This window comes from Gopherus flavomarginatus, chromosome 3 (genome assembly GCF_025201925.1).
Source record: "Gopherus flavomarginatus isolate rGopFla2 chromosome 3, rGopFla2.mat.asm, whole genome shotgun sequence".
Taxonomy (NCBI): Eukaryota; Metazoa; Chordata; order Testudines; family Testudinidae; genus Gopherus; species Gopherus flavomarginatus.
The window spans coordinates 222,353,599-222,379,816 of NC_066619.1; the positions used below are offsets into that span (position 1 = coordinate 222,353,599).

The 26,218-nt window shown below is 39.1% G+C and overlaps 1 protein-coding gene across 1 annotated transcript in view; it reads left to right on the plus strand.

Annotated features, from left to right (window-relative positions):
• WWC2 (WW and C2 domain containing 2) overlaps positions 1 to 26,218 on the plus strand; it is a 157,989-nt gene that overhangs the window by 89,358 nt on the left and 42,413 nt on the right. The window contains exons 5-10 of the mRNA XM_050945314.1: positions 2,647 to 2,726; positions 11,179 to 11,308; positions 13,122 to 13,268; positions 14,994 to 15,067; positions 19,661 to 19,903; positions 25,917 to 26,006. Of these exons, the coding sequence (XP_050801271.1) occupies positions 2,647 to 2,726; positions 11,179 to 11,308; positions 13,122 to 13,268; positions 14,994 to 15,067; positions 19,661 to 19,903; positions 25,917 to 26,006 (764 nt within the window). The remainder of the gene's footprint in view (positions 1 to 2,646; positions 2,727 to 11,178; positions 11,309 to 13,121; positions 13,269 to 14,993; positions 15,068 to 19,660; positions 19,904 to 25,916; positions 26,007 to 26,218) is intronic.

The window sequence follows — 26,218 nt, forward strand, 5'->3', positions numbered from 1 at the left end:
TGTCTTGCTAGTCAGATGGTGGGTAGCAGATGAGAGCTTTAATGTCCCTTTGATATGGTCAGTGAATTGGATTGTAACATTTCTGTCAGGATATCTACAATTAGGCTTGCTATAGCCACTCCCTTTATCACGTTAAATGTCTAACATCAAATAATTTGATTTCTATCAAAGGAAGCAGTTACAAATTGTATTTCCAAAATCATGAGTCCAGACCAACTCCCTATATTTAGATAAGAAATTTTACTGAAAACAATAAATGCTTGAAACCATTTATTTCTACTAAGGAAAAAGACATAAGCCAAAAAATTTCAAACTTGAGTGCCTAAAATTAGGCTCCTCAAGATGTATTTAGGCACCCAAATGTTTAGGTCCTAAATCTTCAGAAGAGCTGAGCACCCAGAAGCCCTTTTGAAGACTGTAAGAGCTGCATATACTCAGCACCTTTAAATATCAGGCCTATTTTATTTAGGACCCTAACTTTAGATTTGAGAGAGAGTGTAAACTTTATATTTTATTTTGCAGAATGTGTAGGGAATGTCCATCCAGTTCTGTGAACATGTTCTCAAAAATACAAATTTTGGGATATAATTTCTTTTTTGCTTATATATTCCCTCCAGTTCTCTATTGTAACAAAACCCATAATTACTTTTAATATAATTTTGCTGATTAACTAGAAATTAACACAACCAGGTTTTTACCATTTTCTCCTGGCAAGGAAGTGAACCCATTGAAGGTGGCATCTCACTGCTTTTGTCTACCACCACTTTGCCAGTACCTTTCTGTGTGACTTATCGTTGGTCTAACCTCACATTGTAAACTCCTTGGAGTAAGAGCCTTGTCTTTTTCATCTTGCTTGTAAAGCAGCAACTTTGCCAGTGGTGCTATATATAAAGAATAGACAATGGTGGAATAGAAAGACTGTATCTGCATTAGTTTAGGATGTCTGTGCTACTTATGAGTGCTAAACCCATGATTGTCTTGTAGAGGTCATTCTAACTTAATGAGTGCCATAAAATCTTAATATGAAACTATCCTGTATTCTATTTGCCCTGATACAAGCCCATTGAAATAAATGGAAAGAATTGACTTTCATGAGTTTTGAATCAGACCCTATTTGCTGCACTTCACAGAAAAGAAAATTAAGGATGTTTAAGCAGCAAAAAATGTAATGGGTTATTTTTCTGTATATCACTTCTGAGTCAACTATGCACTCCATGGAAGAAGAGAAATGTTACTGAATACAGTTTTTGAAAGCTTTAAAGTTACATAAATAATTACATAAATACAAAATGATGTTGTAATTTTAAATATCCTCTATCTCATGACCTTCCAGGGCTGGGAGCAAGTGCTGTGTGTTTCACTGGAAAAGGGAGAGTCTCCATTTTCCAAATGAGACAGCATTGATTTCTAGCCCTTGTGATTTGTGTATTGGACCTTAAACTGGTCACTGGTGCAAGACTGAATATTGTATATCCTGGACTTCTGGCAAATGTAATTTTGAAGCTTAACGTCCATCATGGCAGGGGAAGATAGAAGATATTTGGCAGGGTTTTCATTTTCAAACAATTGTTATTTGAAAACTTAAAAGTAGTCCCAGGGGAGATTGGCTAGTGTGCAGAGTGCAAGTATGGTTGTCAGAGATGTCATAAGTGCAATTTATCACAAGACTCCACAATTTCATGTGGGTGTCACTGCCACAATGACATCTGTGATGTATTAAGTAATTATTACTTACATTAAAGGGACACTGTCCTATATCTGGCCTCCACAGTTTGGTTTAGTTTATTTAGTAAGTTTTTACATGACATTTAAAAACAGTTCCAACAGAGCTTTTTGTTTTCACTGACAGACATTTTTGGATGACGCAGCCCAATCTGTCAACATTTGAAATAGCAACATTAGGGTGAAAAAATAGGAATACTCTTTTAATCCCCATGAGACTGAGATTTTTTTTTGGTCAGAGTAGGAAAAATGTTCACCTCAAATGTTCCTCCTAAATAAAGATAGTTGGCGTGTATGCATTTGTAGCCAAAACAGACCAGCCTTGTGATTGTCTGAGAATCTAGAAACTGATTTGTGTAGAAACAAAAGTGAAATTGACTATTCTGTTCTTTCCAGGCTGAGTGCTTACTTTTTGTATTTCAAACAGGCTAAACAGACAAGCCAACATCCTAGTTTAATAAAAAGGAACAATTCATGAGGAGAATAGGAACACTTTCTCTTCTGACGCTCTTGAAATATAGCCAACTGAGAGGTTCTTGGAATGATCAAGTGAAAATATAATAGAAAACTAAAAAAAAAAAACTAAAAAAAAATCTCATGGTCTCTCTAATAGTTATCATGCATGCTTAACTAGTGAAAAGTAAATTACATTTTAAAATTCTCTCAGGTTTAGTAACCCAATGTCAATGCTAATAAGAAAATGTGTTTTAATCTGACGTTGTCCCTTTAACTCAGAGGTAAATTGCACACAGACATCAAGAGGATAACAGAATGCCTTTGTTTTAGATACGTGCTAAAAAGCATCACACATAGCACACACATTTTACTAATCTAATGTAGAGACTGCATTAACTGTTGGAAACCATGCTTTGCACTATTTAACAAGAAGAATTTTCTAATTCTTGTTTTGATTTCACACAAAAGGTTAAGAAGCTGAAGAGGGAACTCTTTCATATGAAGCAAGAACTGCTCTATAAAGAACAGGGCTTTGAAACATTGCAACAGTAAGTATAAGAAAATAATTGAAATTGACTTAAATAATTCAATCCACTAGTTAGGACTAAACCAAATATAATTATGATTGCACAGATTTGTAGTGAAAAGACTAGGAATAAGAAAATGGCTGGAAAGAATCCACCAAAAATAAACTGTTTCCAAAGGGCTAAAACTTTTTTTATTAGGCCCCAGAGAATCGATAGAAACCACAAATCTGCTTTGGGAATGAAAAAAGCAGTAAAACTAGTTTCATCTCACATGTAACTTGCCCATTACACAAAAGTGTGTTGGAAAAGTGCAGGAAGGAGGCTTTGTTGCAAGTCCCATAAGAAGGGCGATTAGATCCTGCCTGCCCCCTCAGCTGGCATGGAGAGAGAGGTCTGCTACTATAAGGAGGTGTGAACAGTGCACAGCAGAGAAAAGCTCAAAATGAGTTGCAGTTTTGAGAGTTAAGGGAGATCTCACCTTTGTAAATGGATCACTTTCGAGCCCTGCATCATGAATCTTCTCAGGCTTTATCTGCACTACAGAGTTAGGTCGAAGTAAGCTACCTTACATTGACCTAATTATGTCAGTGTCTCCAGTGTACAATGCTGCTTGCACCAAAGTAAGCAGCCCGCTGCACCAACATAACTCTACCTCCGCGAGAGGTGTAGCACTTACATCAATGTAGTTAGGGTGACACAGTGTTCTAGTAGACATGACGTTACTTATATCGGCTGTTATATCCAGCTGTGAGGCCCCCGCGGGAGTCTAAATGTCAAATAATAGTAGCCAGAAAACTGACAAAAATGTCAATTTCACCGCTGGTAGGCTTCTTGCTGTGAAATTGCAGCCCGCTCGGGCTCATAGATATGAACCTGGCATCCAGCTGACAGCTCGGGCTGTTGGGTTGGGGTGTCCCAGCTATGAGCCAGTACCTGCCAATGGCTGGGGCCAAGAGGGAACCGCCCTGAGCCCCATGCCTACAGCTGAGGCTGTCAGCCAGAGGACTTCTGGGCTCCAGCTGTCTGTCCCACAATGCCTCACTTCAGTCAGTGGAAGCACTCCTGGTGAGGACGCGCACCACTGACAGAAGGAGCAAGTGTGGACATGAACCTCTGCTTTAATTATTGCGGTGGCGGTACGTCGACTGAAGTCGACTTAATTTGGTAGTGTAGACGAGCCCTTCAGTATCAGAACATCAGCCAGGCTAGTTCTGCAGCAGAAAGGTACTTCCTGTGATGGCAACCAACCCATGGTGGCCGCTATCCTGACCAGTGTGAAAGTGTGGATCGTTTTTTACTGCAGAACCTTTTTATAACTGAAACCTGCATAGAGAGGCAGGTAAGTCAATTTATTTACCGATTCTGTGCTACAGAACTCCTCCCTCTGATTTTAGAGTATTTGCACAGACTATGATTTCACATCTTTGGGAGAGATGACAGCTTGATTTTTTTTTTTGTAGGAAACCTCTAAATACTAAAAGTGGAAATTGTAAGAGGATTCAGTTTCACTTCTTGGGAATTCAGTACCAGTCTTAGCCATAACACACTTAATTACTAAGTTAAGCAGATGCACATAATTAGCAATTTCAAATTTCTTTTTACTGAATAGCATTCCTAATATAAACCATTACAACACAACCGTTAAAACTCACCCTAGCTAGAGTAACCTCACTAACTAGTGATTTGTTATTTTTCTTTAAAGTGAAGAATGTTACACAGGGTCTAAATCCTAAAATATATATGTTTATACCTTTATAAAATAAATACAAGGATTGGTACTTCTGCTTTCACATGGGCTCATCCTGGGTATAATATTGACAACAAGAGAAAACATCCAGTTCACCACATAACTAGTTGTTTCAGCGTCCGCAATACTGAGCATGTACACAATTTCAGATAAGAAAAACTGACTATTACTGTAGCTGTTAGGTACACATGATGTCTTTGGTTCAGTGACGTAATACGCTTCACGGAGACATTGGACTTCCAATCTACGATTCTTCCTTTGTGATGTTTTCCCAGCCTCAATTTCACAGACTTCTGTAAAATTACAAAAAACTGTATTGAGATCCAGTCCACAGACTCAGCCTAGCACAGGGGTGGGCAAACTATGGCCCATGGGCCAGATTTGGCCCGCCAGCCCTTGAGCTCCTGCTGGGGAGTAGGGTCAGGGGCCGCTCCATGCAGCTCGGCCCCCTTCCGGCTTCTACGCATGGGGCAGTCAGAGGGCTCCGCTCTGCACACTGCCCCTGCCCCAAGTGCTGCCCCTGAGAACTGCGGCCAGTGGGAGCTGCAGGGGCAGTGCCTGCAGGTGGGACAACGCGCAGAGCCGCCTAGCCGCACCTCCGCATAGGAGCCGGAGGAGGGACATACTGCTGCTTCTGGGAGCTGCTTGAGGTAAGCGCCACCTGGAGTCTGCACCCCTTAGCCCTCCACGTTGCCCTAGCCCTGATCCCCGTCCCACCCTCCAAACCCCTCAATATCTGCCTGGAGCACCTTCCTGCACCCCAAACCTGTCATCCCCAACCTGCACTCCCGCACGCCCCAAACCTCTGCCACAGTCCTGATCCCCCCTCCCACCCTCCAAACCCCTCGGTCCCAGCCCAGAGCCCACACCCCCAGCCAAAGCCCTCACCCTCCCCCCATATCTCACTCCAGCCCGGAGCCCCCTCCCGCACCCTGAACTCTTCATCTCTGGCCGCACCCTGGATCATATACACCCCAACTAGAGCCCTCACCCCTTCCCTCACCCCAACCCCAATTTTTTGAGTATTCATGGCCCACCATACAATTTCTATTCCCAGATGTGGCCCTTGGGCCAAAAAGTTTGCCTGCCCCTGTCCTAGCAGTTCTATCTTCTTCCTGTAGTGCTTGGCTGGATCTGATTGGTGTTCAAAATGTCTGCCAGTTTTACCCCTATTGGAAATCACTACTGCTTGGTCAGGAGTTTCCAGCTTCTAGCTAAAGGTGTATGTACATGCAAGAAAGTCTGCTCTTATGAACGAAGCCTTCCATGCCAGCTTCAGCGCAGCTACTGAGCAGATTAACTTCCTGCACTCCCTCTAGTGTGCTAAATTACTACTACTTGTTTGCAGTCACTCAAGGCTCTATACTGCCACCTTGTCTGGGCATGTTTCGGTATCAACTCAGAGCAGGAAGAAACAGCTGCTAAGGTTTTTGGCAAAACACTAGACAATAAGAACAAAAATGAAGAGAAGGGAGTTACATAACCATGCTCTATAAACTACCTAGGAGCAGATTGTGGCATAGTTAGGCTAGTACCATACACAGGAAAACAATCCATGTGTGTATTAGTCATGGAAATGTATAGCAGTCATTGGAAAACATGTTATATGTAGGTTAGCATGGCCTCAGCCATAGATTGCATCAATAAATAAAGTAGCGCAACTTCTGAGCTGCCTGATGGGCTCTAAAGGTCTCATACTGCAAGGAGTTGATTTAATTCCATGGGAGCTAAGGGTGCTCAGCACCTTGCATAGTCAGGCTCTAGCGGCCTGGTTTTCAGAGGCTCTGAGCACTAGCAGCTATGCTTCACTTCTGCAGATCAGGCCCCAAGTAACTAAGCATTGCTCAGAACTATTGCTAAAGAAACTGACAGCATGTTGTGACCCAGGACATACTGTAGTTGTCACCTTGCTAACAAACATGTTTTTCTTGACTAGTCTGAACAGCATTTTATTAATACCATTATTTGTATTATGGTAAGACTTAATGATCCTGACTAAACCAAAATGCTATGGCTCTGAGTACAGTATGGTCACATAATAATAGTCTTTGTCCTGAAGAACTTACAAAGTTACTGGAGAAGAGAATTATTATCCCTCTTTTACTGATAGTGAACTGAGGCACAGAGAGAGTGACTTGTTCAAGTTCACACAACCTGGCAGAGTTGAGACTTGAACCCAAATCTCTCTGCTCCCCTGGGCAGTGCCTTAGCCACAAGGATAGCCTTTCTCCAAAGATGTCGTAACTTGTACTAACTAAAACATACTATACACTACTTCCTGTGTAGTTTAATAGAACACTTTTACACAATCTGATTCTCTGAGACAGAAGAAATTCCTGGTTGAGGAAACTGATAGCAAAAAAAAGTGAACAGAACTATTGCTGCAACAGCTTCAATCATAGTACAATGAGAACTAAGGATGGGGATGTAGCTTAATTACTAAACTAAATTATTTTCCTTTGTGTTGGCATATAGAGACCAAAGTCAAAATGGGAGTGGAAGGCATGCAGCAGCTCGTAATATCAGCCCCTTGAACTCTTTAATTGTGGATAAAAATGAGATATTCATTATTTAAATCTATAATATGATGAGAGGAAGGAAAGGGAAAAGATAATTGCCTGGATTTATTTAACTATAAATTAAACTTCACTGGAGGCACACTTAAAAAAAAACAAAAAAAAACCCACAGTTCTGAAGCTTAAAGTAATAAAAACTCATGCCACTGTCCCTGGATTAAAGGTTAGCCAAGCACGCTGGCTTCATTATATTAATGCAACAATGAAGTATTGTTTTAAAGCAGCTTGCTTGCAAGTAATTTTGATAGGAATCCAAAGCATGTTTGAGAAACTGTCAACAGCATACCACAGGAAAACAATGGACATTTGTTGTAGAAATTCAGGCAGCCACTTCTGAACAGCACTAATCCCATTAATTTAAAACAGGAAGACAGAATATTTCATGTGTCAGAGACCCTTCGTGTCCATCTTAATTACATACAGAATAAAGAAGTTGCAGTTTGAATGTGGCACATCATTCTGTTAAGCAGCATGCAGCTTATTACCTGACCACTTGTTCATGGCTCTAGACCATAGGCATGTCCTATAGCTATTTGACCTTAGAAAAGAGGTAATTTATGAAAAATCAAGTGACAACTGGCACTGACTGTGTCCCGGCTCATAAGAGTTTCTGATGTAAATTGGAACCCAGTATATTTTGTCTGTATAAAACTAGTGCTGAGTGGAAATGTTTTACAACCCCTTATCTTTATTTCTAAAGCCTGGTTCTTCCATAACGTATGTACTGGGTTATGGTCTCAGTGCTGTGGAACTGTATTCGGATCATGGGAGCTAATAACTAGTTTGGGCCAAAACAAACATATATTTCCACTTCTCTAATGTGCACCCATTGCAATTTCCAGATGTGATAACTGCCTTTGTTTTATGGTGAAAGTGCTCTGGACGAAAAAAGCATTTTTCTGCTGTGCAATAAAAATGAGTCAAAAGGTAAATGTCATGTTTGGTTTGCTGTGGGTATTCATCATTTGCTTACAGCTACGGAACAGAATTTTCAAAAAGATACATCCAAGTTTCTATGTAGAATGTGTTATGCATACAGTTGTCAATTAAACAATTCATGCAGCACTTACCTTTTTGCAGGTAAAACTGAATATTTGGCTTTGGCAATCCTTTCAGAAAACATGGTCTACTTTATTCCAGCATTTATAATGGTTGGCACTGATTTTGATTTTTTTTCATTACCAAACCTTTGCACATGGGGGCAAAAATTTAAATTTGTGTGTGCAGACTGCATTTCTGCACACAAATAGCTAATTTACTTGGAATCATAGGACTGGAAGGGACCTCGAGAGGTCATCTAGTCCAGCCCCCTGCACTCATAGTAAGACTAAGTATTATCTAGACCATCCCTGACAGGTGTTTGTCTAATCTGCTCTTAAAAATCCCCAATGATGGAGATTCAACAACCTCTGTAGGCAATTTATTCCAGTGCTTAACCACCTTCACAGTTAGGAAGTTTTTCCTAATGCCAAACTGAAACCTCCCTTGCTGCAACATAAGCCCATTGCTTCTTGTTCTATCCGTGGAGGTTAAGAAGAACAATTTTTCTCCTCCTCCTTGTAACAACATTTTACGTACTTGAAAACTGTTATCATGTCCCCTCTGTCTTCTCTTTTCCAATCTTCCCTTATAGGTCATGTTTTCTAGACCTTTAAATCATTCTTGTTGCTCTTCTCTGGACTTTCTCCAGTTTGTCCACAATCTTTCCTGCAATGTGGTGCCCAGAACTGGACACAGTACTCCAGTTGAGGCCTAATCAGTGTGGAGTAAAGCAGAAGAATTACTTCTTGTGTGTTGCTTACAACACTCCTGCTAATATATCCCAGAAGGATGTTCACTTTTTTTGCAACCGTGTTTCTGTTGACTCATATTTAGCTTGTGGTCCACTATGACCCCCAGATCCCTTTCCACAGTACCCCTTCCTAGGCAGACATTTCCCATTTCGTATGTGTGCAGCTGATGGTTTCTTCCTAAGAGGAGGAGTTTGCATTTGTCCAGATCATTTTGAATTATAATGCTATCGTCCAAAGCACTTGTAAACCCTCCCAGATTGGTATCATCTGCAAACTTTATAAGGGTACTTTCTATGCCATTAGCTAAATTATTGATGAAAATATTGAACAGAACTGGATCAAGAACTGATCTCTGCGGGGCCCTGCTCGTTATGCCCTTCCAGCATGACTGTGAAACTCAGAACGGTTTTCCAACCAGTTATGCACCCACTTTATAGTAGCTCCTTCTAGGTTGCTTTTGCCTAGTTTGTGTATGAGAAGGTAATGCGAGACAGTATCAAAAGCTTTACTAAAGTCAAGATGTGCCACGTCTGCTGCTTCTCCCCATCTGCAAGGCTTGTTAATCTGTCAAAGAAAGCTATTAAGTTGCTTTGACAGTACTTGTTCTTGACAAATCCATGCTGATTGTTACTATCACGTTACTATCACCTTATTATCTTCTAGATGTTTGCAAATTGATTGCTTTATTATTTGCTCCATTATCTTTCCAGGTACGGAAGTCAAACTGACTGGTCTGTAATTCCCCAGATTGTCCTTTTTCCCCTTTTTATAGACTGGTACTATTTTTTTCCCTTTTCCAGGCTTCTGGAATGTCTCCTGTCTTCCATGACTTTTCAAAGATAATCGCTAATGGCTCAGATATCTTCTCAGTCAGTTCTTTGAGTATTCTAGAATGCACTTCATTAGGCCCTGGTGACTTGAGGACATCTAACTTGTCTAAGTAATTTTTAACTTGTACAATTGCAGTTCCTTGCACAAAACCTTGAACATGAAAAATTATGGCTGCAATTCTAGCACCTTCTTTTGAAAACTGGATCTTAATGTCCAAAGTCAGAGAGAAAAATATAGTTCTCTGTTATAAGTATTCTTGTAAGTTACCATGCATGAACTGGATGCTCAAGATAACTTCTGATCCTGGATGTGTTTATGCATTCCTCACTCACAAGATTAACCTCTTCAAATGAAGGTGATGGATGATGATAGAAGCAGAAAATCAATTGCATAAAATGTATTCTTTAGTAGATAATCTTTGTGAAGATGCCTGTTTTTGTTTAAATTCTGCGAGGCACAACTGTAATAGTTTGCACAATGCTATGAAATATTCAATAAAATAGGATAGGAGAAATGTGTTTATAAATGGCACTTGTTGAAGTAAACATGGCAAGACAAAATGAAATACCTTTTGTCTTTATGTTCTACGGAGTAACCATCTTAAAAAAAACAAACCCTTTTTAAAATCATTGATATTCCAAGAATTGTTTGCTCTGTAAATTACCTACTGTCTGGAATATGATGTTAATTCTCCAGAGATTCTGTGAGTAAAAGAGAGCCTGGAGATTGTCTGTGTGAACAGAACTGCTGTTCTTAACCATTGAATGCCTAACAATAGGATGGATCGAGGGACACTGAGCGAAGCTTGGTGGTGGTGTTTTCTGCTTACCTGTCAAAGTGCCACAGGTGCCCTGGATATGCGGGGGAGATGAGCAGGAGAGTGTAAAGTAAGAAAAAAACATTCAGACTATACCGTGATCATTAACAGCAGCAAGAATCCATACATTCCTTCACCTCCCTCCCCACAATTAAATATTCAGGAGTTGGCATTTTATTTATGTTGCACCCAAAGGCGATGTCAAAACCAGAAGAATTTAGAAAAAAAATTTCCACCAGTGCTACCACCAGTTCAGCTGTATTCATGTTAGTATCTGCAGGAGTCCTCCTTTTAGAGAAGGCTCCAACAGCTTCTGATCTCTTTGCTGTTGAGTCATTAACCTTGCTGCTGGAGTCTTGTCTGCACTGAGGATTGATTCAGTGATATTGCTGAATTGGTGGTGATGCCACTGGGCATTTTTTCCCAAATTTATCTAATGTACGTACACATAGCTATAGAAACTCTTGAGCTTGGTACTGGATGTGGGATGTATAGATCAAGGCTTACATGATAAACATGTATCAAGGCTTACATGATAAACATTTTAATGAAAACTTCCTTTCCCTTTGTCTGAAAGGTAAGTAGTTATTTTAATAAGGAAGCTGTCTCTCTAATCCCCCATTCTCGAAATGAACTGTTCCTGAAATGGACCAGCAAGGATCTTCATTTTCTCTTTTATGTCAAGCATTCCCAATCTGTCTTTTTACAGAATTGATCAAAAAATGTCTGGAGGTCAGAGTGGGTATGAACTGAGTGAAGCCAAAGCCATTCTGAGCGAGCTGAAGTCTATCAGAAAGGCCATAAGCTCAGGAGAAAGAGAAAAACAAGATTTAATGCAGGTATTTGTATTGATTGATTGTTATCTTGAGGTGTTGATGTCAAATTTTTTTTTTTAAATTCCTAACCTGATTTAGTGTTGTAAACTACTCTTCACTTGTACAATGTCTTTAATCAGAGGAACTCAGAATTTTGCAACACAAAATATACCAATTTACAGATGAAGAAACTGAGACGTTTAAAGATTACATGATTTGCCCAGGGTCACACAGCAAGTTGCTGCCAGTGTCAGGATGGGAACATAAATATCTAGGCTTTGACCAGAAGTTCCTGTGGTCATAGCTTTAAAAGAGCCAAACATCAACAATACAAACCATAGTGCCAAGGGAGAGAGAGATTGAGAATGCATGTTAAATATTTTCCCTCCTGTACTTAAGAACCCTGGCTGAAATCCTGGTCAGATTAAAGTCAGTGGAAGTCTTGCTATTGATTTCAGTGGAGCAATGATTGCACCCTGAGTCTCGCCTCCACTGTACCCATTCCTGAAAACAGGGTTTGGTATAACTAGCTAAATAGTCAGTTAGTTGGCCCACTTAACAACAACAACTACAACAACAAAAGCGTCTTTCTTGTCATTACATAAGGGCCATAATGTACCCTTCACTTTGCCTGAGAAGTCTACTTGTCTTAGGCATTTTATTTATTATCTTTTTATCTAGTGCATTTATGTGTCATGTATTGATTTGATTTTATATTATAAGAATAAGCCTGTTGTGAGTGCCATGTCCAAGATTAAATTAGTGTTTTCTGCCTGTTTATTTTGAAATGGTTACACTATTTGCTTGGATCAGCAATTCTTTATAAAATATTAGGACATGGAAAGGTTGACTTTCCATTTGCATATGGAATACAAATGACTGAAAGATAGCAGAGCTCTTTTTCCTTTATTTCATCCTGTCCAGCTGATCAGTGAACTTTACTGTGTATTGTGCCATGAAGTTCGGTGGCCACATTTGTTTAATTCATGGCGCTGCCTGAAAAGTAATTTGCAAATATAAGCAACTTGATTTCAGAGATTGGGACTGGGAATCAAGAGACCATAGTTCTATTCTTGTTTCTGCCACTAGCTTGCTGTGTGACCTTGAGCAAATCACCCTCTCCAAGCCTCAGTTTCTGCATCTATGAAAGTAGAAAAGACCATTTATTATTTATATTGAAGTAGTCCCCAAAATGTTCTCAGGGTATTCCAAGCACAGGAGAAGATGTAGTGTCTTCCCCAAAGACCACATACTTCATCTTGAGCAGCTATATAATGGAGATCTGTTTCTGGGTATAAATAAACCAATAGAGCTATTTGGATGCCTAGATAATTTAGTGCTAAATGAAAACTGAATGTATGTTTGTTCTTTTGAGATTTTTGATTAAATGTCTCAGAGAGACTGTGTGGTAGATACAATTGATGTATGGGATCCTTTTCAGATTATATTGTGGTCCTTCTGCTCCTGAAGAGCTCTGTTATGCCTTTTAGAAACAGCTTTCTTAAGAGGTCTCCCATGCATTCCCCTCTGCAGCTGGCCAGCTGTGCTGGCTGGTACAAAGAGGACACTAGGTCAAGGCCCTGGATTCTTCTCTTGGTATGTTTGCAGTGGCTGGTGGTACTAGGCTCATGCAGTCCTAGCATTCATCTGAATGCAGACTGAGTGGACATTTCAAAGGAAGAGAGACACTCAGCTGTATACCTCCCCCCGTCTAATCTGGAGCTGAATGAGGAAACAAGCTTCACACTATAGTTCTTAAACTATACATTGATATATAGCAGTGGTGACATGTTCCTGAAGTGCAAAGATATAATAGTAAAGCATTCTCTGATTTCAGAGCCTTGCAAAGTTGAGAGAGCGATTTCATGTTGACCAGACCATTGGGAGATCTGAACCAGATTTGAGGTCCAGCTCTGTAAACTCTCAGTTGTCTCTTTCTAGACAAACTCTGGATGCCGGGTCTCAGACAGACATTTCTGGTGATGTAAGTCCTTTTCATTTTGGCAAGGGTAAAGGGAGAGTGATGAGAGAATACTGCTGTTAATGGGATTGGAATCTTTACTCTTATTGCTGTGTGTGTAACTAGCTGTAAGAGAAAATTATCTATCCCAGTGCCAGGTAAGTTTTTAGTTTCCCCTTAAAAATTTAATCTGAATTTTTATTTAAAATTTAAATAAAAAATAATTTGTCATGAAGCCTTTATATAGTAATCTGATTTTTATCAAAAATTCCTACATATATAGATGAACAGTTCTATAACTGGATAGTATTTCTTATTTATTTGTATGATCTTAAAACATATTGTGAAAACAAAGTAACGTAGAGGTGAAGTTTAAAGCTGATCTCTTTCAAGAACAGGATTTCAAAATTTACCTAATAATTTAATTTTTGTCCTGTTGAAAACCAGTTGGTGGAATTAGCCTTTCAGTGATTGTCGTTAAAATCTTCTGTATGTCAGTAACCCAGATACCTGTCATGAGTTTGCATTCAGAAATGTTTATCAAACATTGGCATTTTCCTTGATGTTAGTGAGCTAAATGACCGCACCACAACTAAAGGCAGGGCAAAAGTTGTCTGGGCTTACCCAAAGAAGGCAGCTCTGCTTTGTGGTTGGTTGAGGGTGGGTGGAAGGGAGGAAGGTCAGAAACTGCTGCAAAAGGTGCCTTGTGGCGGTGACTCACCCCCTCCTTCCCCAAGAATGTGCATAAAGGTATGAAACCTGGGTGGAGCAAGTCTCTATGTCCAAGCAGAAAGGAAGCCAACACCCACCCCCTAGTGGAAGCGAATGGGTTAAGACCTGCTGTGGGCATTACACTAGTTGCCCCTTTTAAAGGGGGGTTGGGAAGGAATTTTTCCCGCACCACCAGAATTGGCTTCGGTGGAGTGTGGTTTTTTTGCCTTCCTCACAGCAGGTGTGAGGATGGACCTTTTCTGGTCAATAGAAAAGATGGTAGGCCATATGTTGCAACTTATTTTGTAACATTGGGAGGGTGTTCAGTGCAGGTACTCCATAGGGAGAGCAGCCAGTGACCAGATAAATGGCCTGGTAAAGGACTTAAAAGGAGGTCCTGGATAAAGGAACAGAAGAGGGGAGGGGTTTGGGGACTCCAATGACTGGCACAGCAGGGAGCCAACCCCCTCCGTTCTCACAGCCCTCCGAAACCCTTAGACCTTACCATCATGAGGCTGGTGGATGGTAAGGTCTAAGCCATGGGTCAGCTGGGGGACCTGGATGGCAACAAAGGGGGGCTGGAGACACTAGACCCACTAAATCAACCCCACTGCATTGATCGCAGCGGGGTGGATTCCTGGTAAGTGTAGACATGGCCTAAGGGCGTAACTTAGGTGTGTCTTTAGCAAATGCTGTTCCATTGAAATTCTACTTTGAATTCTATTGAAGTCAGAACTTTTGAAGAAATCAATGTGATTCAAAGTAGGATTTAAATGGCATCACAGCTGCTTACACCAGATCTGAATGTGGCCCTAATGTCAATTTAGAAGTTGAAAACAAAAACAAACATGAGAAAAAATCACTCTACATTGTGAATTTGAGTAGTGTATTAATTACACCTTGTAGTGAAAAACAGTTGGCAGACTATATTGCTACTACTGGCACGTTTCCATTTGAAGTAATTTCTGTAGCACATGCATTTGCTTTGTGTTATGGATGTGTCTTGTACCATAATAAAGGTGATTTTTTTTTCAACAGATGGGAGTGAAAAGTAGATCAAATTTAGCTGAAAAAGTCAGACTAAGTCTTCAGTATGAAGAGGCAAAAAGAAGGTAATAGGGTTAGTTGCTTTGTTAAATTAAGTAGATTGTGAATTGGAACATGTTTCAGCATATAATGCATTCTGCAGCAGTACAACTCATCTTGTGCTTGCCATGACATCTAGTGGAGGGTATTTTTGGACAAATTGCAGCCAATCCACTCTTTTCAAGGCTGTTTTCCTTTTTCTTATTTCTGTCAGCGACTTGAGTACTGGTTTGTTCTTATTGTAACGCACAAATGCTAGTTTAATATTAGTTCATGTTTAGAAAAAAAATACAGACATACAATGCAGAAATACAATAATTTGACTGCAGTTCATAGGATTAAGGAAGTGGAGTAAACGAAGTGTTAATTTCCAATCTCTCAAAGTACTGGCAAACCCTTATGCCCATGTAGATCGTACTGCAGGATCAGGGCTTCAGTTTACTATGGCACAAGTGGCTTTTTGGTTTTACAGAGTTGTCTCTTCTCAGAGTGCGCGTTCCAGTATAGTCTTTGATTTGCTTAATTATCTAATTTCCCCTGGGAGCTTGGATAAATTAACCAATTGTATCCTTTTGAATGCTTTGCCCCGGGAGAAAGGAAATCAAAATCTCCACAACTGATCAATGTGGGATGTCCTTCAAAGAAAATGCTGCAGTGACTGCTCAGAAAAGTAATGAAATTTTGATTAAAGGCTGCCACAATACCAATGTAACCGAGTTTTGCAGGTCAGAGTGGTCCTAAGCTGTCAATTGCACATGATTCTCTTTGACCACCAGAAAATATTATGTAGCACTAGGAAGAGATTTACTATCCCTATTTAGACATAATATGTACATAGGTCACTTGTAACTAGTGTTCCAGTTGTGCTATGTTGATACTATTTCTGATACTTCTTCACAAAATAGATATGTCGAAGTCAAGCTTTTATCAGAAACCAAGCTTATGACCTCATCAGTGAAGAGGCTTTGTCTCTATAATGAGAGGAAAACAGAAGCCCTAGAGAGGCTTTTCACACTGAAGTTTCAATTTCTAAAGAACTAAGGAAATTCCCAGACAAAAATGAGATCTAAGATACTATTAAAGTTGTAAATAGAACATGAGAACATTGGCAGTCAGGGATGGAAGAGGAGACATTTGAAGGCCTAGAAATTAAAACATAACTTATTTTTTTTAAGAGTAAAAGGCAGGAGATTACGCAAACAACCTTTATTGTGCCCCATATAAGCACCTAACAGCTAATGATCTTATTGGGAAACTGTACCTCAACCACGTCCAATATAAACCATAAAACTTGGTTTTGCCAGTAAATCAGTACTGTCTGCAAAGATGTAAAGAGCCAGGGCTGTGGAGCTTACCTCATTATCAAAAGTTCTATGTTTTTTGGCTCTAGTTCATAATGTAAATAACATCAACTAGCATCCAGTACTGTAGATACCAACGTACAGCACCTTTCCATAGGGACTGTTAATTTAAACATAGGCCATCCTCCATTTCAACGATGTGTTTGGTGTCAAGAAACACGGCATCTCACGTCTTCTCTCTGTCCACGTAGGCCAAAAACACTGACTGCATTGGTCTACCAAACCCATCCTATAAAGTATGTGTTGATAGGAATCCTAATACTGCACTATCAGATCTAGCTCTCCCCTCTTTACATATGGGATTTGGGAAAGACTTAAAGGTTTTTATGAAACCTTAACTTTGAACTTCCAAGTATTTCTTCTTTATAACTAGAACATTTTAGTAATGTCATTTTAATTGAATGGATCTCTGTTTAGAATTTGGGCTGTAGCTTAATGGAGACATGTCTGGAAATAACCCAGTAATTTGTATCCTTTTCAGTTCTAATAGGAAGCAAATGAGATTTCCTGAAAGAGAGAACACGTTTAAAGGTTCCTTTTAAGGGAAGGGACATCCTGGTTTTATCAGTGACTAGAGAATGCTTTTGATAAAATTACTGTATCTTGAAATAATGAACAAAGGTAACCAGTTTGTCCTCAACCTCAATGCGTAATCATATCACAGCATCTCTCATGCCGATTATGGTAGCCATAATCATTATTATAAAAGTAATAAGTATGACCCTTCTTTCTGAAGTGTCAAATGTGTGAATCACTTGTCTTGTATTAAAAGAGCCAAGGAAGATAAAAAACACTTTCAAATGGATTTCCCAGTTTGGAAAGTATCCAAAAAATATTTTCTTTTTCAAAAGGCTACTTGCAGTTCATTCTTTCTTTCTTTCTTGGAAAATAGCAAATCCTGTGGGACAAACTAAGATGTTGCTACAAAAAGTCAGCTTTACTGGCCTCAACTACAGCAGATAAACACTTTTAAACAAGTATACAATGTTTCAAGTGAATTTTGGTGCTCATAAACTGTGCCCAACTTGGAAATCTTTATTCACAGAGGGCAGATACTGCATGAGCAATGATATCTTACTGTGATGAAGCTCTTTCTAATGTGCCTTGACCTCGTTAAGTGGGGACTACCTCAGAGGGTGAGAGGGTAATTCAGTTTTCATGTCCATTTAATCCTTTTCCCCTCTGATGAGACTGCTAACAAGGGTGCCAATTATGATAGTGGATAGCTGGCTGCATCAGAGAAAGCTCTGAGACCACCAACTCGTCCCAAAAGCCATTGAACAGCTGTCCATAGCATCTACTATCAGGCACTACCAAGGTTAGCTAGATTTGAACCAGTGACCTGAAGAGAAGTCTCTACATCCCATTCTCAATGTGAAACCAACCAGTTGTTTCCCTGCAAGTCTCTCTTCCCTAACGGAATGTTAAATATGAATAATTGATATATTGAGAGGCTCCAAAAAATGTTTACATATAAATTAAACAGTTTATTTTTTTTCAGTCTCCCTGGTTGGTTGGTTACTGACTTCATACTTGAGCTTAAAGTACTGTGTTCAGCTTTGATTTCATTGTTGTTTTATAAAATATCATGCAACTGACTTGTTTTGGTTTTTTTAAGCTGCTGGTATTGATGTTGGAGTGGGGAGGAAATCTCAAAGATCTCAGTTTGTGATTCAACCAAGTTTGTCCTTCTGATTTCTGAATTAAGTAATGGGGTGGACAGGTTATTGAGAAACCTATTTTTTTGTGATCGGTGATGCTAATAATATCATGCTTATTTAGCATTTTGATTGTTAATTTTCCTGTATGTTGAGGCAGTTGTTTATGGCTTTTCTGGTTGAAGCTAAAGAACAGCTGATGTTGGGTCTTTCCTGACTGCAGAGAGATTGTGAATAGCAAATTTAATCTATTTGTGAAATATTATGTTGGCCACATCCTCAGCTGGTGTAAATTGGCATTGAAGTCAGTGTAGTTACACTGATAAACCAGTTGAGGATCTGACCCACATCTGTTTAACAATGACAAGACACACTCTGCTTCTTACCCTGAATTGTCCTGCAATGAGCTTCTCTCTCACCCTTCCCTTGCTCTGTCCTTCTCCCAGTCTAGAAGAGGAGAGGTGCTGAATGGCTCCGGGAAATGTTAATCGGTGGGATAAACAGCTTTTGAACTAGGTGGCCTATTGAAATCCAGCTCATGTTAGTAGTTACTGAAAGTTGCCATCCAGTAGTTATGTGGCCCATGTGATGTAAGTTCTATGGTCTTTGTAGCTCCCAGTGGACTTCTGTATCTATGTCATGAAAAGCCACAATACAAATTTGTGCCCATGTTAGTTTCAGCAGAGAGGTTGAGGACTGAATGGTTACAGAGAGGGAACTACTAGAAGTAGTCCTTCCTAGTCAGGGTTGAGTCATGTTAGCAGGATAATGTTGGGAAGCTTCTACCACCTTTAGACATACTGTGTCTGTTCTGATGATAAGCAGAAGACGTGCAGTCTAACACATTTGACAATTCACTCAGACTTTTAAATAGGTTATCTCCCTTTCCTTTTGCTTGCAAATGTTGGTGGTACCGTACCTTTCAGCAGGACTTCCTTCGTCCTTTGAGTCTGTCATCTATTTGCCACTAGAATTTGTGCCCAGATATCATGCTCATTATGTCACAAAGTTGTCCAAGTATGCTATTACTGCAATGCAACCAACCTCTAGCACTTTAGGGTAAGTGGGTACCTCTCTTGGTTCCATGATCTACCCAGTGCTTCTACAGTGTCAGCAGACTGACATTTTCAAAACATTCAGGCTGTAAACTGTATTTTTAAGTCAGCTTTTGGACTATAGCAGAAAGAAGTTGACATTTTAAATATATAAATCTTCACATTTTTGTATGCCCCCATATATGAATAAAAAAAATGTATAAGGGATCGTGTTTTGGGGCATAAGCCAGTCATTAGCTGCCTGGGTTTTGGAAGAAACTTCCCCATATTGGCAAGGAATGGGGTTCCTTGTACTTCTGATGCATCTGGTACAGTTATGGGCTACTGGACTAGATGGCCCACTGGTCTGATGCAGTGTGACAATTCCTACATTTTCGTGAAGCAACATTAATTGTAAACATAACTTTTTGTGCAAAATCTATACGCTGGTATGTACATGTCGCCCACCCTTGTTGTTGGTTCTAAATATTGTCTCCATTTTGCACTCCCTGTTCTTTGGCACTGTTCAGTGTGCCAGACCCAAACGCATGTATCTTTTGTTTTAGCATGGCAAACTTAAAGATTGAGCTATCTAAATTAGATAGTGAGACCTGGCCTGGAGCACTGGATATTGAGAAGGAAAAACTGATGCTGATCAATGAAAAGGAAGAGCTTTTAAAAGAACTCCAATTTGTCACACCACGCAAACGCACTCAAGATGAGCTAACGCACCTGGAAGCAGAAAGAAAGAGGCTGGAAGAAGAGCTGCTGTCTGTGAAAAGCACTCCTAGTCAAGCACTTGCTGAGAGGTACATTTTCATCTTTTGCTAATGTTAAGTACTGTTATCTGCAGTTTAACCTTTGTACTCATTGCAGGTCTGTGCTGTGCCTTGATGGACCATTTCCCTTCAGTAACTGTTCTGTGCAGATCGTAAAATTACATTTATTATTAATCCACTGGGCAGTAACACAGAGGATCCTGTTGTATCATGAGAAAAAACACACACCCTGTATGCGCTCTGCAGTATTGGCTGCTCTCCATTTGTTACCAGCATGAAATGCCTATGACAGATGTTGGATAACTGAGGAATGTCCGCATACCATCAGGAAGGCAATACATCATTCACTGCTTTCGGATAATAGCTGTAAGCTATTTGAACTCTGGCTATTTGATTGTTGCAACATCTGAAACCTCTCACTGTGGGTTTTATTACACAAAAAATGCAAAAGTTTTGCTGCTTTTAGCTCAGAAGCAGAGGACAGTTGCAGCAGAACTTCACTAATTTGCACTAGTAAATGAGATACCCCCTGCAACATACTGAGTTTTGCCAGCTAATGAAAGAGCTTGAAAAAAATCAATGGAAACTTTGTCACAAAATATGACTTATGTTAAACAATAGTGGATGTAAATTTTATTGGGGATCATTTCTCGTGCATTAGTAAATATACTGTAGTATGTCTGGTAGAAATAAAGAAGTCAATATTCAGACTTTCGCTATAGCACTCTGTCAAAGGTCTGATCCTGCTCAGAGTACCATTAAAGTGAATGGCAATGGGAGCTAGATTGATTTGAGCCCTAAATAATTGAGTAGAGAAGAGACTCCCCATTTCTGTGTGCAGATTATGTAAGTTGTGTATTAGCAAAGGGTGGATTAAGCAAGGTTTGATTTACGCCCTTTTTAATGCTTTAAATTGTGGTTTGTTTCAGTTATCCACAGAAGCGGGTGAGGTGTGATCTCAGCCCTTATAAAACTACTGAAAAAATTTCCTCTTGACTTTTTGGACAGGAAGATTTGATTTGATGATTTAAAGTGTTAAACCTTTGTCATCTTTGTACAGTTCACCCTTCAATGGGGGGAGCAGGCAATGACTATATATGCTGCACTCCAGAAGTCTAGGTTTGGGAAGGATTTGGGCTAGGTTTGAGGATGGGATGTAGGGAGACTTGTGGGAAGGGGCGGGCAGGAAAAATAAGGCAATTTGGAAGGAAGTATAGCAGAGAGGAATTACTCAGAGAGCCAGCATGTTGGGTATGTTTAGTAATATATATAGTCTCAAGAATAGTTCCTGAATCATGTGAGAATTAGAAGTGGATAGAGCCTTGTAGATGTAGAGATGTGTTTGAATGAAACTAAATTTCCAAGGAAGAAATTAACCAGCTGTGTTAGTAATCGCTGATTAAGTTACCAGAGATGTTGCTCTTCAGCATCCATTGGTCAAGTAATAAACAGGAAAAACAAAATCATAAAATCACATTTATAACAATTGAAGAGTGTAAATGAAGAGTTTGATAAGTAGGCTAACAAGTAACAACTGGATCCTGGTTCTTATGCTAGCAGTTGATTTCTTAGTCTGTGTCTGAATTTGCATGTTTATCACTAAAGACACATTCTTAATTTAAATGAGTATAATAAAAGAGTAAGTTACATTTTTTTCCACTGTGAAGAAGAGATGTGATATATTTTCCAGGACTCTAGTTTACTGTGTGGCTGGCTGGTGACCCATTCCGGACTGGCCTTTCCCTCTGTCCCTCCACAAACTGTCCTCTAACTAGGATTGCAGAATGTTGTGTCTCTTCCGAGGCTGTCAGTAGTTCTGGTATTCTGCCTTCTGACCAGCAGGTGGTACTTGAAGATTAGAGTGTCTCATGCTTGCTTGAACATTGTAATGAATCTTAACCTGTAACCCCTTTATAACTTAATAACTGAATCCCATGCCTCCAAAGTAAATAGGGTCTTTTCACACTAAACTCGATTGTTGCATCTCGTGCTGACTTGAGGTACTCAAAATTTTGTAAAAGGATTCAAAGGTGAACCTTTTCCTGAATTAAACTCTTCTTTAATTAATGGTCAAAACCTCCAAATGTTACTTCCCAGAGGACAAAAGAATCACCCCTCCGGTGATTGTGGGAGCAGCCAGTTCACAAAACCTATCTTTTCTTCAACAAATGGCAGTGTGGCTACATTGCAGTCTTTTTATAACCTTCAGTGAATATGGTAGGCTTCTGTTTGGTTCAAATGAGTATGTCAGCTGTGATTGCTGTAATGAAGCAACATCTTAGAAAGCAGCAGATCCTATCAAAGTTTGGTAAGAATAGTAAGAAAAAGAGATCTGAACCAAAAGATTTGCTTTGTAAAACCAGGTTTCACAGTGTAGCCTAGGGATATCTGGGAGAGGGTAGGTAAAACTGACATGAGTAGCTGTACTCACAGACCATTTAAAAAAGTGGGTAAAGATCATATATCAGATTCAAAAAAGAACAGGCAAAGTCTATCCTGGCTACTCTGAGGAGCCTCCCATATTATCGCACAGAAATAGCATTCTGTTTTTCCTAGTTATGGAACTTTCAAAAGGGCCACCTGCTGTTTCTCCTTGATTTCCATTTATGGTAGTGAGTTCCTTTATCTTTTTGGCCCTAGGAAAGGTCCCCTGATTAATTGTAGACTGTCTGGTCTTTGAGGGAGTTATCTGATGAATTTGAAGTTTTTCTGTATCCTTGTCCTTCCAGTATTGCTTCCAAAATGGAGGTATGGTCTTGTGTTTGGCATCTACAACCATGTCCAGATCATGTTGGGAGAAGAAGGGGGGGAGGGGGGCGCAGAAGAAGTGAAGCTGCTACATTTTGAGGTTTCACCTACTCAGTTAGAAAACTTTCTCATGTGAAGGAACTGTCCCTAAGTCTAGAAAATGGCTGATGTGTTTAGTATATATTTTTTTCACATTTCTGCTCTGTTGTAGAAAAGGACTAAGACAAATTCTCTGTCATTTTCTAGAAGTTCTGCTGATAATTCAGTTGCATTCCTTTAAATCACACTACATATTTTTGTTGTTCTTTGTTTAAAAAAAAAAAGGGAGGTCAGAACTTCATCTGATGTAAACTTCACTAGAATTAGATCAATTTACAGCAGCTGAAGATCAGGCCTAAAATATTTTTCTTAATGCTATTTTAAGTCTCATCTAAATGTCTTTATTTTATGTATATATTTTGTAGAAATTACAGATTGTGGAATTAACTTCTGAAAATAAGTTGTTGTTTTTTAAAGTACAACCTATCAGACTGTCTGAAAAACACATGTATAATTACCTAACACTTTGGCATATGAGCTTTAACAATACATGATCTATTACTAGTCACTAAAGAAATATTTTTAAAATAGTACAAATCATTCAAGTAGGATGCTAATACTTTCCCTTTACTACTCATGCAAATTGGCCATCATTTTATGTAACTCAGGCTACAGAATATCCTTAACCAAGCCCTTCTTGTCTTTAAACTATTATAAATTCAACAGGAAATACAGCATGGAGAAATGCTGGTCTTAAAACAAGACTATTTTGCCTAGACTTACTTTATTTGCATCGGGCTTGGGGTGAAATCCTAGCTCCACTGAGGTCATGGATTAAACCTCTATTGACTTCCTTTATCACTTAAAGAATATTCCATTTAGATTTCCAGACTTGACTCAAGATTTGTTTACCATCATTGGTGAAACAGTGACTGAGCATATGGTACCAGTAGCAAGGAATATTTAAAGATGATTTAATAGGAAATCAAAAAGTTTAGGAATAGTGACTAGGAGGATTAAATTCAGTAAATGAATTAAATGAATATGAAGCATTGTCAGTTAGTTGATTTCCATTTGATATCAATAATACCTAAAATATAAATATTGCATGACTTCAAAAAATTTCCCAAAGCCTCAGGTTTTTTAGTTTATATTCTATTGCAATCTGGTACTCCTGATAATGATTTTATGCTGTCAACTTGTATTTGTGACTCCGCCATCCTATCACTGAAATCTTTGAGATTTAGCGACAGAATTGACATCGCATTCTAAATTAGATGTAATTTCACTTAACACTAACATTGATTCAGAATAATCAAATGTTATTTCCAATGACTGAACTGCATTAAATATAATAGCTAGAGAAATCTTAGAAGTACCAGTAGATTGATCTAGAGGAAATTTCATTTTCAACTGATGGTACAGCCTTGCTAACAGAAATACACGTATATGAGTAAGGGACACTGATAAGGGCAAAAGTCACATTTTCTCTAGTCTTCATTGTTGCTGGTAACTCAAAGTTACAAATTTTTGCACCTCCTTCCTTAACTAGTTGCTGCTTCTACAAGGAAAGGTGAAAAGCCACCTTTAAAAAGTCACAAAAATATTAGTAGAAGATTAACATTGCCTGGGGAGAGAGAAACAGGAGAAACTATAGTTAAATAACTGCAGAAAAAACTGAAATATTACAAAATGGCAGAAATGGGGAAAGAGTCTGAAATCATAGATTATAACAAGCAGCAGAAAAATTGAAAGATTTAGCTTGGGAGCCCTGGGAGACTATCAGCAGCAATATCAAGATACTGAATGGGGCCATCCCTGCTCAGCATCTGCTTAAAGTTAGGCTTCTTAAGTGCTTTGCTTAATCCTGGAACCCTCTGAGTATAATAATCTGTTTTTCATGCAGAAATCGTATCTTTGAATGTGTACTCTTCAGTTACATTTGAACCTTGATTTGTTCCTGCTGGTACTGAGTGAGGAGTCTAAAAGTTTCTGAAATAAGCCTAAAACTTCTTAAAACTAACCTAAAAATGGCTAATACTTGTGATTCAAAGAAATGTTGTGTGTAACTTGACTGAGCAATGGCTAATGGGGAACATCATAATCCACAACTATGGGAAGGGCATTAGTTACTCCAGCAAGAGATAACAATGTATCTCACATTATGTATGAAGGTATCAATAAATACTACGCTAAGGTAAAATCTGAACAGGAGTCTGTCAGAAGAGCTTTTTCTGACAGATCTATTGGACTTTTGAATTGTCATCCAAAAGAAACAGACACATTTCACCACTTGGATCTTTAGAGCTAGACTGGACAAATGTACAGTAGGGAACAATCCTACGCTGGGGTGAAGATGAGTTGAATGATGATGGGGGGATCTCATCTCTAACTTCTGTGACTCTATCGGGCAAAGACTAGAATGTTTGGGGTGCAGTACTGTGTGTCCTGGATACTATCCAACATCTCTGAATTCTAAACCTACTTGTTAACTTGGATCCTGTTTTGAGTATCAGATATATGAAACATCCGATGTACAAAGGGACACGTCGTGATTCCTGTTTCAAACAGCATGTCAACGTGCACTACGGAACTTACTGTACACAGTAGCAGTGTTCATGCAGCGAGTTGCTGCACAAAGCTGGTGTGCTGTTAGATATACTCCCTAGCCTGCTACTTTCTAAGTCTCCACATAGACAAACCCTAGTGATTTTGCTTGAGTTTTTCTGTGTTTTCCCATACTGTTCTCCAGAGTTCTTAAATTTTCAGAATTTACAATACTATTTGCTTTCCTGTTTAGTTTCCTTGCGTTTTTTGGTGGAACTATATTAGCTAAGCAGCCAATATACAGCTTGCTAAAATGCAATAGATGAAGCTTTTGCTCTGTTTTCCAAACCGCTATCCCTGTTCTTTTTCTTTCTCTTTGCTTGCATGACATTTCTCTCGGTATCGGGTGTATACAGATCCTATTTATTACTTGTATGATGACTCAGGTTTGGGTGGTGCCTTACATTACACAGTCCCTATTCGAAATTGCTTAGATTCTTAGGCTGTACAATGTAGTTGGAAGCTAGGGCGAGACCAAGCGGAGTCTGAACTGATTAGCAATGACAAGCAAGGGGAAGGAAATGGGTTTTAAGGAGGAGTGGGAGGCATTAGCTTTTGTTTCTTATCTATGAAATATTCTTCCATATTTACTTTGTGCCTTGTATATTTTATAATTTCTTTATATACTTGAATATAGTTCTTTTTCCAGGTTGAAATTGGAAGAGAGAAGAAAAGAGTTGGTTCAGAAACTTGAAGAAACTACTAAGTTAACTACTTATTTGCATTTGCAGCTTAAAAGGTAAGGCTGCATTTTACATTGTTTTAACAAGAAAAAAGTAAAGATCTGTTTTCAGCTGTGGTGCAGAAGCACTGAATATGTCTGTACTTCATTCTTAGATTTTCTGCTAGCTGGAGACTGAAACAAGTTCATTTTAATATATGTGGCAGGACACATAGGTGCAGTTGCTTCTAGCATTCTCTGTGCAAATCTACTGTATCTATATAACTTTA